The sequence below is a fragment of the Pogona vitticeps genome, chromosome 5, assembly GCF_051106095.1.
Source record: "Pogona vitticeps strain Pit_001003342236 chromosome 5, PviZW2.1, whole genome shotgun sequence".
In the NCBI taxonomy this organism is placed as follows: Eukaryota; Metazoa; Chordata; class Lepidosauria; order Squamata; family Agamidae; genus Pogona; species Pogona vitticeps.
The window spans coordinates 162,895,290-162,911,647 of NC_135787.1; the positions used below are offsets into that span (position 1 = coordinate 162,895,290).

The 16,358-nt window shown below is 39.9% G+C and overlaps 1 protein-coding gene across 4 annotated transcripts in view; it reads right to left on the bottom strand.

Moving 5' to 3' along the window:
* EP300 (EP300 lysine acetyltransferase) overlaps positions 1 to 15,054 on the bottom strand; it is a 119,114-nt gene extending 104,060 nt beyond the window's left edge. For 2 of the 4 annotated variants that reach the window (XM_020787830.3, XM_020787827.3), the window contains exon 1: positions 13,788 to 15,054. In XM_020787830.3, coding sequence (XP_020643489.3) covers positions 13,788 to 13,881 — 94 coding nt within the window. In that variant the 5' untranslated portion in view covers positions 13,882 to 15,054. The remainder of the gene's footprint in view (positions 1 to 13,787) is intronic. The other 2 variants (XM_020787828.3, XM_020787826.3) reach the window with 1 other exon arrangement.
* Between the last annotated feature and the right edge of the window lie 1,304 nt (positions 15,055 to 16,358).

Sequence of the window (16,358 nt, forward strand, 5' to 3'; positions counted from 1 at the left end):
AATAATGACTACAGAAGAGTTACAAAACCTTAATTTTGTCAAAACAGGAATCAAAATGATCAAGGTTTTTTTGGTGTCTTGGTTAAATCATCAATCCAAATGGAGATTGCATCCAAGAAATCAGAGGGAAAGGCTGAGACTTGGAAATGCAGCTATGAAGGAATAAGAAAAGATCTTTTGAGTATAAGGATCTGTCACCGGAAACCAAGACTCGGATCATCCGTACCAATCAATGGCATTCCCAATAATCAAAGATGTGAAAGCTGAACACTGGAGAAAGCAAACAAGAGAGCTTAACGATTACCATCAATTACCCACTACAAGTGAGTAATGAATCAAATCAAGCTTTAATCCACATTAGAAGTGAAAATGACTGAACTGAAGCTATAATACTGTACTTCAGGCATACTGTATATACCATGAGTAGAAAAGACTCACTAGCTAAAATCCGGTATCGAGTTATACTGCCTAGTCTGATGATGTCATTAGCCAAGGCCATATTTTGGAAATTTAGTTTCCTATTTCACCAGCACCAAATCTTTCCAGATTTCCTCAGGATCCGTTTGGTCTTAAGGAATTCTCTGGAAATAGTAGGCTGGGGTCAGAAAATGTTAAATGTCTGAAAATCACTGCCACTGGTTCTACCACAACCAGCAATCTCAGTGGCAATTTTCAAACATTTCAGACTTACTGCTCCCATTTCACTGTCCCCAAAGACTTCCTCAGAATCAAAGGGATTCCAAGGGAACCTAGGAACTTGGGGGAGGGGAGGAGGAATAAGAAAAAATAATTATCAAAATATGGTTGTAGCTGGTGACATCATTAGATTTCTGTGGTATAACTGTCTCCTGGGAAAAGAGGCAGCCTGTGTAGTCATGGGCAAGCTGCACAGTTCCAGGAGCCCCCCCCCCAAAGAAGGGAACAGTAAACTACTTCTGTGTACAGTGGTGCCCCGCATAGCGAGGTTAATCCGTTCCGGATTAACCCTCGCTATACGAAATCGTCGCTAAACGGGTAGGGAAAATGTATTGGAACGCATTAAACTTTGTTTAATGCGTTCCAATACCTTTGTTACTTACCCGTTCAGCGAGGATTCCAGGTGCCGGCAGCCATTTTCGCGCCTTCGCTAAGTGAGGGCAGGGCGCGAAAACGGCTGCCGGCAGCCATTTCCGGGCTTCCAGCGGCCATTTTGGAACCGCCGATCAGCTGTTCGGCAGCTCCAAAATGGCCGCCGCAATACCCGATCTTCGCAATGCGGGTTTTCCCCATTGTGACGATCGGGGATCTTTCCGTATAGCGATCCCGAAAAAGGGATCGCTATACGGAAACATCGCTATACGGTGCACTCGTTAAGCGAGGCACCACTGTATTCTCTACTTTAAAAACCCTGGAAAGATTGCTATAAATCAGAATTGACTTGATGGTATACTATTGTTGTTACTGGATTTCAGTTACTGAAAAAGACAATAATGCTAGGAAAAGTTGAAGGCATCAGGAAGAGCGGGAAACAGAATAATGAGACAAATATCCAAGTGCAAGATTTCATTAACACTGTTAATGATATATCCTTCTGAGGGTTACCATAACTGAGAAACAACTAATGCAACATAACAACAACTTTAAGCAAGTTCAGTTCAGTTAAGCAACTGAAGTAACTTTAAAGACTAACTATTTCAGTGTCACTGTTCATTGGTAACAGTCCATTTTCCTAGACCCAATTTGTTAGTCCTTAAGGTGCCACAACTCATTTGTATTTATCTTTGTTACATATGAAAAACAGACTGACACAGTTATCTCTTTGAGAACTGCTGCAACAAATTCTTTTAGTTTAGGAACATAAAGTATGTTATATATAATTTGATTGGCTCACAAAATTATCATGTTTGGGTACTTTTTAAAAGTTTTTGTAACAAATGAGCCTACAAGGTCCCAAATGATTAAAAATTCTACTACCTACCAGTATTAGATGCAGGCAAAATATTAAAACTTGGATGTGGGGGGAAAACGAGGTAAGGACTTATTGATTACTAATTTGGCTTCCTGAAACTTTGTCTAACTATAATCTACAGTTTGGTTTGTCAATCATTCATCTTTAATGCCCTCATTAATTCCTTAAAACTAAAAGGTTTTCTGAACTGACATGTCGGTTTACTTCTTGATTTAATGTAGTTTCAAACAAAAACCAGTTTCTCTTATTTGCCACAAAAGAGTGGACGAATATGAAGCAGGCAAGAAGAGGAATTAGAAACTGTTCCATGCAAAGGCGTTGTCATCATACCACTTTAAGAATATATTTGAGAGAATTCTAGTATTCAAACTTGAATCAAACAGCTGAAAATTGTCTGTGTTTTGCAACAATCAGAAGCTTTTTTCCAACATGAACCCCAAATGTCTCATTAGAAATTATTCTGAAGGAGAAGGAAAAGATAAAAATATATGGGCACCTTGGCAAGAGTTGCATGAAGACTGGGACAGAAACACCAACATTCAATTATAGACATCCACAGAATGAAGAAACTGTCGTCAGGTTTAGAGTTTTAGCCGCCTAGAGTGGTTGCAATGACCAGATAGGCGGGGTATTAAATAAATAAATAAATAAATAAATAAATAAATAAATAAATAAATAAATAAATAAATAAATAAATATGATGTCCTATTCCATACATCTTCTGTATGCTCACAAGACACTCTTCTCTCCTCCATTCAGCTACCCGCACCATAAAAACTCTTCTCAGAGGGTTCCAAAGCAAATTCTGAGGTTAGCAAAGACCATCTTTTCTGATGGTGAATGGGGAAGAGATCCACAGATGAGCTTTTTCATCAATGACTGTTTTCAACGAGATTTTCGCCCTTGTCTCAAGCATTTTGCTCTTAATTGTAAACTGTTCACATACCATCATTTTTTAAATGGGGGAATCTAAAAAGGTCCTTAGGAGAAACTGCCCCCACCTTTTCACTCGCCCTGTGTTTTCACAGGAATACAAGAATAAAACATGCACAATCTAGTCAAGCAGAGTTACAAATCTCTAATCAAACAATTTTTATTCCAAAACCAGTAACTAGGAACAGTTCACAAGCTCCAGCTCTGGAGGTTTTGAAAATATTTCCGATTCAGCAGCCTCCTCCAAAGAAATCTCACACTACTTCTGAACTTCAGAAAACTTATTTCTTAAGGCAGTTTCAAGAGCTGCTGAAAAGGAAACATAGGAAAGTAGCGTTCACAAAACTTCAATTACTGGCCATCCCCACAAAGCTGAATTTGGACAACCTAAAGGTCATCATTCACATAAGAGCTTCACCATTTCATGTCTAGCAATAGGATCATGCACACCTGTGTTCTCAGAAATCCTAGTGAGCACACCTGCTGCTGAAGTCTTTTGGAGTTTTAGTCTAAGAACATCTGGGGACCCAAGGTGTGGAACCACTGTTCTAAGCTAACATGTCTGAGTTACAACCACTGAATTTGTGTGCGGCAAGTCATACTCAAATAGTTCAAACAGTACTCTCATTTCATAAGATTGCAAGTTATTCAAATTAAGGAATTATTTTTTTACACATTATATTTGTAGATCAAATCAACGTATTTCTAGACTTTAAATGCACTAAATACTACTCAAAAGTTCTCAATAGCCCAAATTTGTGGATTAAGAGATACTTATAACTAGGGGCCCCTGAATTTTGATTAGCAATGGAAGCCAACCCAATATTTCTTATCACTGGAATCCTGACTCTCTCCAGCACCTTGATCCTACACAAGGACAAAGATGTGTACAGATGTACACACAGAGAAATAAGTCTAATGGTTGTTGTGGGTTTTTCGGGCCCTGAAAAGGCAACTGGCAAGATTCCTGCAATTATTTTGAGTTTTGAAGAACAACAGCTTGTGATGCAAATGTGAATGTAGTTCCGTTGCTCCTTCCATTCAAACACCCATCCACCTACATATGCACCATGCATATGTAGTACAGGCATTTTAACTTAATGTGCTTTTTCAAGTTAAAGGAGGGAAGAGAAGGCGTCCTGCACTATGAATACTCTTATGCTCTCTCCAAGATTTTCTATCTCTCTTATTAGGTCCCATAACATGTTAGAGACTCTGCACAAGAGACAGTCAAATTAGGAGCCCAGGAGCTTCTAGAGTCTTGCAGCCAGCGCCCAGTATATGATGGAGTGGATCTCTTCCCAACAAGGCAAACTATCTAGTGCATCTTTTATCCCCAGCTTCCTCTCTCCATAGCCAAATAAGTAAGCAACACTGGTAACTGGAGAAGAATTTGCATGTCTCTGAGAGTCACACCTCCTTCCCCATGATCCCACTACAAGTCTGTATTCTTTCCTCCTTTGGAGGGACATTCATGGTCAGGTTCCAGGCGCACCTACTAGACAGAATCATAGGCATCCTTCAGTCTTGAGAGACTATGGTAACATGCTCTGAATCAAGGAGTGTCCTCTCCAGAGCATGAAGCCTGGGTATACAGTGGTGCCTCGCTTAGCGATCGCTCTGTTGAGCGATGAAATCGCTTTGCAATGGACTTTTGGCCATCGCTGGAGCGATCGCTTAGTGATGTTCCCTATGGCTAAAGTTCGCTTTGCGATGATCGCGGGAAAGCAATCATGGCAAAGCGAACTTTTTTAAACAGCTGATTGGCGGTTCCAAAATGGCCGCCATAAAAAATGGCCGCTGCTGTTTTGCCTCGCTTTAGAGGCACCCAAAATGGCCGCTGCTATGGAGGAATTTCGCTTTAAGGTAAGTTTTTAGCCCATAGGAACGTATTAAACGCGTTTTAATACGTTCCTATGGGCTTTTTAATATCGCTTAGCGATTAAATCACTTAGCGATGTTTTTTCCGGAACGGATTAACATCGCTAAGTGAGGCACCACTGTACATTAATGCTACATAATGGCCTGAACCAACCTGATGCACTCAAGGGAAGGAGACCTCCATGCAAGCTGCCCCCTGCCCACTGTGGAAACAATGCAGATGCAAGATTTCCATACAAAACTTCCAAAGGCAAAATACATCCTTAAACAAACTGCAAGATCAGTGACTGAAAAATATCACAAAACACTTTTAAAAAGAAAGAAAAAATTATGAAGTTTCCTAAACACAACTAATTCATATTGTTGTGATAAGTGTTGCCTTCACTGTAGGAAAAATAATACTTGCTTCTACTTTATAACATAATCCAATGACCACTTCTCTTCTCAATCTACTAAAATATCACCAATACCTCTGCCACACCATTTTGTATGAAATAGCACAGTTATATATTTCTTCTCAATTAGTAGAACTACCCTGAATATTAAAAGCTTCAGTATTCAGATACCAAAGTTTTAAAAGAAACAGTATTTTTTCTAAAACAATTTTGGCACCTTCTGGTTTTCTGAAGTTAATGTACTGACATTTTAAACACATCTGTTTAAGCATTCTTCTGATTAGTGCTTTTGAATGTATTTGTTCTCCACTTAAAAGGTATAGCCATCTAGATTTAACACCGTGTCAGTCCTCATCAAGAACAATGGACTTTTCAAAAAATGTTGAAAAGGTTCAAATAATCTACTAAAAAGAATGTTCCTACTAAAACAGTGGTCCCCAACCTTGGGCCTCCAGATGTTCTTGGACTTCAACTCCCAGAAATCCTGGCCAGCAGAAGTGGTGGTGAAGGCTTCTGGGAGCTGTAGTCCAAGAACATCTGGAGGCCCAAGGTTGGGGACCACTGCACTAAAATGTATAATTCTTTATCATATAATGTATCAATTTATTTTCTCTTTATAAGTGGTCAGAAGGGGCATCAAGAATTCTGTCTGGCAAAATAAGCATTATACTAGGGCCAAAAGTTACATCAGTATGATTAGACATTTTGTATATCTTATTTAATATACTGTACACCATTAATTTATGGCATACTTTCAACAATGCTGCTCAAAATTGGATTCATATATTAAACAGAAAATAACACAGACACAACTCAACATTTGTATATCAATAATAGTCACAGTGTAAAACAATCTCCAGCACTATATCTCATCCATTTCAAGTTATAAACAGAGGAACCTTAGAGCAACCTCATCACAAGTGTGTAGTTTTAAAAGTGTTCAATGTTTTAAAAGTGTTCATATAAGCTAATTTACTGTTTTCTACAAACAGTTCAGATCAGTGCTCTGAGAATAACAGATCAGATTAATTTCAAATGGATTTAGTTCATGATTCAGATTTATCATTTGGGTACAGTACTTTGTTGCTACTTCCAGAACTGAACATCTGGCACTGCTCTCCTATATTGATCTACCTGAAAGTCCACTGGACAACTGTATAACTAGTATTCAGAACACAGCCTATTTAGCTCAAAAGCATATATATATGTAATAATATGATACTGAATCAGTTCCAGAAGTCACTTGACAGTCTCCATTTCATATGAAATTACACTTTTAGTTTTTTCATTTCAAAAACCTCAGAATTCCTATTTTTACTAATAAAGTAGAATGCTCATTTATGCATGTAAGCATACACATTTTATATCTGAGCTATTAATTATACATAGCCATATGACAATTAAGGACAACACTGAGCATTTGACAAAGCAAGTTATATCCGACAAATGCTTGTATGAAAATAGATCTTTCTGTGCAATCATACAGATGTCCAATTACAAGGAAGCTCTATTATGTTCCAGTGAGGGGACTACTCACTGAGCTATCCAGCAGTTCTCTAAGTATGTTTAAGTCTGCAAGCAGGTTACCAGCAGGTTGCATGCAACCATGACAGAGTGCATCATTAACATGTTTCCTTCTACTAACTTACCTAGTAGTAGAAGTGGGAAGCTAGTGAGCTACCACAATGCACAAAGAGCAACTGAAGTCATGCTGAACTTTTGCAGCAGCCTAAATGTTTAATGTCCACAACACTTTTTTTGCTGCAACCGACAAAGCAACATAAATATAAATCCAAAATAAATCCTTGAACATTGCAGCAACATAATGTTAAATAATTTTTGTGATTCATATACAGCTAAAAAAAATTGACTTATGAGACAGTCTTCAAACATAAAATTGCATTTTCATGTGGTCTGGAAGATACTGAAGGCACAACAGTTAGGACAATAAATTGTTTGATTTATGTATCAAAAATACTGACTGGAATTCTTGTTGCTTAGTTTAGCAAGTCACACTAACTAGACCCACTGACTTTGTGGAGATTTGATGAGTGAACTCTTCTGTAAGTTCCACTGACTTAAATGGGCTTACTCTAGTTGCAACTTACTATGTAGTATGTCGTATCTAGAACAGGACCAGTTGACTTAATGGAGCTTACACCACAGTTAACTGATTAAACAGGAAGTCCCAACGAGAGTAGGCTCATTTATATCATTGTAACTTACAGAGTTAACTCAACAAACTCCCAGATTCTAGTGCAACTTCGTAAGCTAAGCAACAGAATTTCAGCCACTGAAAGCTTCAGGTTTCTACAACATGTTTTAAGAATCATATGCAGTTTCTACAACTGCCCTATTGCTGACTGAAGTTAGATGAGATAGTTTTAAATTTTATTTAAGTTACAGCTCCATCTGTAGAGTATGTGGCTTTTGCTTCATATTATATGCTCATATTGACAGTTTTCCAGCAAATTGTAAGCACTAAGTACTTGAGTCAAATTGGCTGCATTAATTGCTGGGAACAATTATTTGCACCTAGACACTTTACTTCTGAAGTATGTTTTTTTATTAAACTTCTAAACCACCCATCTGACCAATGGTCACTCTGGGTGGTGTACAACAATAATTGTAATACTTCATACGTCTGAAATCCTGTGGGCATAATTACACCTGTGGAAGGGTGATGATGTCACGAAAAGAGGGCAATCTTCAGTAACTAAGAACTTCATACAGCTGTTCCACAGCTTTTCTTACTCCTGTGTAGTCCCTTTCACTGTGTAGGAAGTACAAAATGGGAAAAGGAAGTCTTTAACTGCAGAAGGACCACCCCCAACTCATAATGTCATCCAGCAAAGGGTTTTTTTGTAATTAAAGACTTTCTCCTCCAACCCCCCCCCCAACTCACACAGGATGGAAGTAATCACACACAAGCCAGAAAAGCTGCAGGATAGAAGTAGAACATTTTAATTACCAAAAAAATCACCAACTGTTGATGACATCATCAGTTTTCCACAGATTATAGAACAGGATCCCAACAATAAGGTACTCTCATTTGAAGTTATTGAATTTTGTAAACTTATGTACTGCTGCTTGTTTAGAGGTAAGGCCTTTTTGTTTCAATCATATTTACTCCCATCTGTGTGTTTACATGACTGCAGACATGGAGCTCATTCCTCTGTGAATGAAAAGACTCCCTCTGTTAACAGAGCAAACATGGATTCAGCAAAGCTTCCCTGTTGGAGGGAGAGGTCAGAGCATTGATTTTCAATAACTTATCCTTCCCTCAGCAGCCCTTAAAGCCACTTCAAAATTTTGAAGAGCTGCCTTCTCCAATCCTACAAAAGAGTTTTTTGAGAAATGGAGCTGCAACAGGAAGAGTTATAAGAAAAGCTCAATTCCCACTCATAGCATAATCCCAATTCTCATGCCTATGCATATGCCCATCAAAGCCATTGCATATCTCCATATTGTTCAACAATTATATCATACTGGCTGTAAATCTAAGAGTCCTATGCAGATAAACCTGCAACTACCCACCTAAATATCTCTCAAGAGCTATTCTTCCATGCAACTGACATGTACATTTCAGCTCCTCAAATCTGAAGGCAGCAAGAAAATATTAATATAAAACTCGCTATAGGAAGACTTAACTTATTTTAGATAAGTCACAGGAACCTCCAAACTAGACAATTCCACTGGGAACGTAAAGGCTTTTAAAGCTCATTTTCAAAGTATGGCAGAAAAAGGAAGACTACAGATGGAACAAAAACCTTGAACATATACAATCCTCTCTGCATCAGAGACAAAAGATGGGAGTTGCTCTATTTCTCACAAGGTCCAAGTTAAAAACCCGTATTTTGTACCTCAAAATACAAAACTCTGAACTTGGCCTTGGCAGATAAGCCAGAAAATATGTTTTCATCTACTTTTAGTTATATATAGCAGTTGTTCTAAAAGAGGATGACATTCCAAAAGAATCACTTCTGACAATAGTGCACTATCAGAAACCACAAAAGTTAACAGCTCATGTACATCACCTCTCTGCCACAACAGGATAACTCTTTTTTTCTTAAAGTTTTTAGCAGTATTATTTGTAAAACTATTACTTCTTCAACCTATTACTTGTAACACTTATGTTACATGCTATTCACCTAGGGCCAGTAACAATTATATTAAGCAAGCATCTGAACAGATTTCCTCAGTTTGCCCCTCCTTTCCACTCACTGGCAATCTTAAAAAACACAGGTGAAGCCACAGATATAGTCCCCTTCTTAGTGTTGCTGCTCAGTCTGTAATCTCTCCAGTTCCTACCTCAGCAATAAAATAAGAAAATCTAGTCAGTCAATCTGCAGTCTATCCAGGTTCTACTTTACTTTCATCTTAGTACCAGAAAAAGAAGACCAGTCACTCCATGCTCTGTCCAACTCCTTAAGGACTACTTGCTCCATTTTGCAGTTCCAAGAACAGCTGCAACTACATCTTGAAACGGAGGCAGAAAAATTATTTCCTTGACCCACAAGATCCACTAAAACGATTGGTTCCTATGCTCAGATAGGGACCAAATTTTTCATGAACAAGCACAGAAGCAACCCACCACCATTGTCCTAATATTCCTAAGCCCAAAGAAAATTGAAAGCAACTGCTCCTGTTACGCAGTAATAGAAGGAAAAGTGAAGATGTATATAAACATTTACCACTACCATTTGCCCCAGCCTTGGTCCTAAGGGAACAGCTAGCAATTTGAAAACAAGCAGTGTGTTAGGGAAGAGAGGGGCAAATGATCATTACCTATGCATAAGGTTGCTACATGGACTCTACTCCAATAGATGAAATAATTTATATTTTACCAGGACAAGAACTGCTATATACAGTACTTTTTCTAGTGCCCCTCTTGTACAACAGAATCAATATATCCCATTTGCAAAGCCCTGAAAAAAATCAGCTGGCAAAAGAGGAGAGTCAGAAGACTACAAAGGATAGTTTTGTAAGGAAAAATGTTTGACCGAAGTGATTAATTCCAAATTAAGAAGCTACCATCAGACACACTATCAAATATCAAGTATCACAGTACTTCAGACATGTGGAGTGAAGAGTGTTTTACCTGTTAAAGGCAAACTTTGCACATTATTTATTTACTATTTACAGACAAAACATGGATATTTTTGAAAACCAAAATCATCATTCTAATTATAAGCATAGAACAAGCACAGAAAGATTACTGTAATGTACACAACTAAACATTAAACCTAATCACATCTTTGACTGGAATTCCAAGAGCCATGCAACTTATGCCTTAAAGGGGCTTTGATTCCACTTTCAAACAGGAGTTTCCTTCCCTCACCACATGACAACACCAACTGTAATACTTTCAAAACCACCTGTGGAAGAGAAGGGATCAGAGTTAAATATCCAACTGAACATGCTCAAGCCCTCAGTTCTGTCTAAAGCACCTCTATGGATCCTTTGCTACAGAACCCAATTTGTTGTATATCTGCCAAGCAATGCTGAGCATGTACAACATATGTTTACAAGTCCTTCCGCAGCCACAAGGTAGGACATAAGATTTTTTTTCCAGAAAAAGTCTGTAAACATACAGTATTAACATCAAACTGAGAAGCTATCACACTTCTATTGCAGTTAGAGCCTCTCACCTACTTTTGCACCTAGTTGGTTCCAATACACTATCTATATTCTAGACACATAGAGAGATTCAGATTTTATACATGTTAACTGCACAAATACGACTAAAATGAAACTTACGTCCATAGTAACCGATATATTCTAAGAAAAAAGGAACTAATCTGGTACTTTCCAACAGTTTTGTATAGCTACTCTCAAAATCCCTGAACACTGGCCACACTGACTGGTTATAGTACAAAATATCTAGAGGGACCAAGTGGCTCACCCCTACCTATTAGGCATTATGATGAAATATGTCTGTATGCAAAGATATCCTGTAAGTTGGATAAGGTTTCCTAGCACAATCTACTAACTATATAGATGCAGTACTGTACAGTTGTTTTCTTCCATTTGGTACATGTTTGCATGAAGTTGGTCTAACCTGGCAGTTATTGCTACGTCTGTGGAGAAACAGACTTAGTTATTTTCTAATAACAATGTCTCGGGCCTATGACTGCCCTCATTAGATTAAACAACAAAAACTGTTCTGCATATTCAATTTAGAATATTAATTACTTTGGCAAATAACTTTTTTTAAAAGGAGAAAGTACTGTGTCCTAGAATTATGACAGAAAGCAATACAGCTGATTTCAAAAATATGGTATTCATCAGTGAGGAGATAGAAAACTTGTGTAAAATATCAACTTCACTCTTGCAGTAATGATAGATTTTACAAATATATTTCAACTTAAAAGATTTGCATTGTTGGCTCCTTCTTCTGCAGAGTCTCCCAAATGAAATCTTGCATTTACATGAAATGCATTACAGTACATCTATACAAGCCTTCATGTTTTCGTTAATCATGTTTTAAGGCAAGCACAGAGAAAGAACAAGAGAAATTAAACAGCTAGAGCTTGTAATTGCTATGAAAAGATGCAGTACTGTGACGCAGCACTATGGGAAAGACGGTAGTAGTTTGTTTCAGAAATGAGGTTTTCTATGGTACTATGTTAGCATTTTAAAATGACTTCTCTGCAGATGTACGTATGTTCTCAGTACACTAAATGACTAACTGACATTATCTTTAAAATTCATAAAAGCAAAATAATGCAAATATGAAAAGATAAAACAATGTTAGAGACTAAACCTAACTGAAGCATCATAAATATACTTTGTTTCACCAAATCTAGCTAGATTAACTTATTACACTTTACCATCTCCAGTTATACAGAAGAGTCAATCAATGTGGGAATTATTAATGGTTATTTTTAAATAGTAAAGAAAATAGAAACATGGCAAGCAGGAAACAGAAAAATATGGTGACTTACTGCTAATAAAGACTACATCACAATTTTTTTCTGATAGTTTAGCTAAGCAACATACAGTTATCGTAAGGAAAAAAATTTACACTGGACACATATCAACATAGGTGGAATGCTAGATGCTTACTGGTGAGTAAACCACATCAAATACAGTGGGACTTCTGCGTAAATATGCACAGTCTGCACTCATTTGACATGCTTCTTTGAAATCTGTTCAGAAATACCACTGAATTCAATTGAAGTTCTCCAAAGATGAATGAAACTATAATCTCAGGTAACCAACTACAGTTTGATTTTGATTACACAGAAAGGGAGAGTGATACAATATGAATCTACATACTATTCTGAAGCATAAATCTGATGAAATAACACAGAATGCATTATTTTGTAGTATGTGTTTCTCACTGTCTATCACCAAAGCTATTCTGAAGGTAGCTTCCAAACCTGTTGATTTTCAGGTGTAAGCATGGTAGATGTGCAAGTAGCATAATTAATGCTGCTTAATACAAGGTTACATCTAAGCTCTTAAATTTGCTTAAGATATCATAAGACATTGTCAATTCAATGAAAATACTGCTTAGCCTTCCATACTGAAGAATCACTTCAAATTAAGACAGTTCAACCAAACACTATTCACACAAAAATCATACAAATATTCTGTTGGCTATCATGCAAGTTCAGCCATTTTCATTCTGCCTGCATATAATTCAGTAGCACAAACAAGTTCAAGAAACAGGACTTAGGCAATCACAATGCCTAAATATGTGATAGAAAATCCTCAAGTATTTTCTTCTGAAGAAAACAGCTTTTAGAATTGTTATATAGGTTGACCATACACTTCCCACACCCCTTTGGGAAGCAATATCACATTCTCAGCTGTACAGTTACTTTCAATCTACAGAAGTACAGTTGCCCAAACTTCTAAGACAATCAGGAAATATTTCATACCAAAATATTTTCTGTAACTTACATCTTGAATTCTAAGTGAGCTCTAGCATTTCCATCCAAACTGAAATATCAAAAAAACCCATTAAGGTTAAATACAGGAAAGAGAGCAAAGGACAGCTGATTCAATCCACACAAAATCAGCTAACCTATACAAGAATTTCAGATTTTGGTCTCACAGCAAAGAAGACACAGTAAGTCCATACCATGGTTCAACAAAAATCTAATGGAACTATTTGACAGAAGTGTCAATTTTGAGCCCTACTCACACCACCCATGTATCTTATATTTAACATTACCAGTATTTAGCAATTTGTGAAAAATTTTCAAACAGTGGTGAATTGAAACTAGCTATCAAAATAATAAGAAAAAATAGAGAACATCCAGACTGAATATTCTATTTTTAAGCTTGGAGAAAAAGGTAAGAATGTACATCTATGGCAAAGGCAGATCCAATGGTTTACACAACAAAATGAGAGTTTTTACAACTATTTCCGTGCTGAAAATGGCCAAACATGTAAGTCTGCCCTACAGATTTGCTTTCAGTCTCTTCAAAGAAATAAAGGACAACATCAAGTACATATTAAAAACGACTGTTACAAAGTAAAGAGTACAGTATATACACAGAAAGAAAAAAGAGCAGGCTCTAAGGATAGCAAGGCAAGAGCCTGGTCAAAGAAAGAGTCTACCAAAGGAGGCCATATGCACTGAGGTAAAATGAGGGGATTTATGCCAGAAACTGACCTGTGCCATCGCTTGCAGAGACAGAGAGTGCCGGTGAGGAGAGTTTAGGCCTCTTGGCTGAAGGCGGGCCCGACTCCACCACATTCTCGGCCATTTTTAATTCTTTTTAGACAAACAGAACCCAAATTGAAAATGGGGATCCCCAATGCCGCGAACCTTCTTCTTGGATCCGGAATCAGCTGAACAACAATACGAGAAGGAACCGAAGAAGAAAAGGACAAAGTTCCTCTTTTTCTGCCCCTCGGGATCGGTCTCCGTTGGGTAGCAGCGACTAAGGGGGAACAGAGATGGGAAACAGGGTGTGGAGGCAGTCTTTTCTCCGGGCCACAGGAAAGAACAAGGATAAAGAAAAATAAAGCAAACCTCTTAAAAAAAACAGCTTAAGAGGGCTTGATGGATTTACGGGTCGAATTAAATTCGGCTATGTGGCTGTTGCTGCTTCCTCGCCGCCGCCAACACCACCATCTTCATCCTCCGGGGGGTCGTCGTCTTCTCCTGCTGCTGCTGCCTCTTCGCCGCCGCCATCAACCTCTTCCTCCTCGGCGTCGTCCTCCTCCTCCTCATCGCCACAAGGAGGCGGACGAAGGAGGAGAGGAGGAAAAAAGGAGAAAGAATCGTTTTCCTCTGCTCGCAGTTCTTTTCCCCCTGTCCAAAATCTGCTTGCCACGGGGGATGGGGGAACAGCCACCGCTAGTGAAAAATTGACTGTGGAAGAGGGTCGCAGGCGGAGCGTATCGAGGGTCCCCAACTCCCCCTGCGCCTTTCTCGCCAGTCACTAATGGCTGCAGAAAAGGGAGCCAGGACGAGGAGGATGAAGCTAAGTCCCAGGAGTCTCTGCTTCACATCTTGTTGTGCAGGAACAAGGAGGCGGAGGAGGGGTTGTTGTCCCGATGGAGGCAGCAGAGATCCCGGGATGGGGGGTCGAAGAGGGTGGGCTTCAGAACTTGCGCCCCGCCACCCCCACCTCTCCTTCCTTTCTTTCTCTGTAGTAGGGTACCCCCCTTCTGGTCAGACGGAGGGATCGATCCCAGAGGAGGAGGAAGCGCCGGCGGCCCCTCCCCCCTTTTCTCTGCCTCTTTCCCCTCCCCGGGGAGAAGGATGGTTACGAGCGCTTGGTCTACGGAGAGGTGAAAACTCTCCTCGGAACTGGAGACGCGATGCCTCAAGCGCTTCTGGAGCGACTCCGTCTCATGTCCGCCATGGAGGAACCCGGGAAGGGGGCCGTAGAGCGAAGAAACGGCTCCCAAAATCAGAGCGAGGCGGCCTCCTGACCCCGCGAGCGGGCTCAATAGCCAGCAAGGGCTGTGGGTGGGGTCCACCCGGGGTCCCGAGTCTCTAGCCGAAGCCGGGAATGCGTACTCCCCTCCTGGCTGCGAGGCTAGTGTAGTGGGTGTATCACGAAGATTTCGGGTTGTCTCAGGTCTGGCCGGCCAGGGGGTTTAAGTTGCTGGAAATTCCTGTCGCTGCTTTCCCCCTCCCAGGCTTTGCCCGCCCAGCTCGGTCCCTCTCGGAGGCTCCCTCCCCTTGGTCGCTCACACACAAACAAAATGGCGGCTGTTGTTTCTTCACTCTCCCGATTCCTCAGAGGGAAGCAAGCAGCCGCGGCCGGAAATGAGCCAAGAGAAAAAGGGGCGTGGCTGAAAAGGAAAGGCGGGGACTCACGCAACTCACACACACAATGGAACGCGGAGGGCCCAGCGGTGGGGGAGAAACCGAGGCGGGGTCGGTGCTGTCACGAGACTAGGTTAGCCACTAGGCTAACACTCCTTCAGCGGTCTCTTCCGCAAACTCTCTCGCCTCAGCCAGTTAAAGGGGAGGAGACAGTTCTTACTGTGCTTCCTCCGCCCTTTTTGTTTTTTGGTCGGCGAAAATTAACCGTGAGCTGGTTACTTGGGGCAGGCCCTGTTGTAAAGCAGGGAAGTAGGGGGAGCGGAGCTTGTATACCCTGGAACTGCCAGTTCCCATGCTCCGCAGCGGAAGCTGTCTGAACGAGGGAGGCCTTCACATAGATAGCGGCACAGATGCACAAATGGGGGGGGGGGAGAGAAGGAGGTTTAAACAGGGAAGAGAAAGACCAGGACTGGGTTGGCATTATATTCTCCCATCTATACACGAATGTAATAAGGGGGGGATTGACTCTGCCTGTGTGTACGTACACATACTACATGAACATTACGGTGGCAAGACTGAGAAGAAAATCATCGTACAGCCTCAAGGCGGCGGTGCAAATACCTTTTATCAAGCAATCTATTTTCTTGCGCAATTCCGTATTCTCGTTTTCCTGCAAGAATCCATGTCTGCTCCTTTTAAAATAAGGAAACTCGTCGAGAAGGGTTATTACATTAAAAAGACGATGGAGCGAGGTTTGAGTTGGGAGCGATGGCTTTGCTTCTATCCCAAGCCTGGTTTTTTTAATATGTTGTTAGGATTTTACCTTAACTTATCAGCGCTTTCGTTCTCAAAAAATCACGTCCTGCTCTAAATTACACGATTTAATAAAATGAGTTCATATAGGCTGCAAAAGCCCGCTGCCCTTCAATATGTTTTGTGTAAAGTTTAAACGATACAATC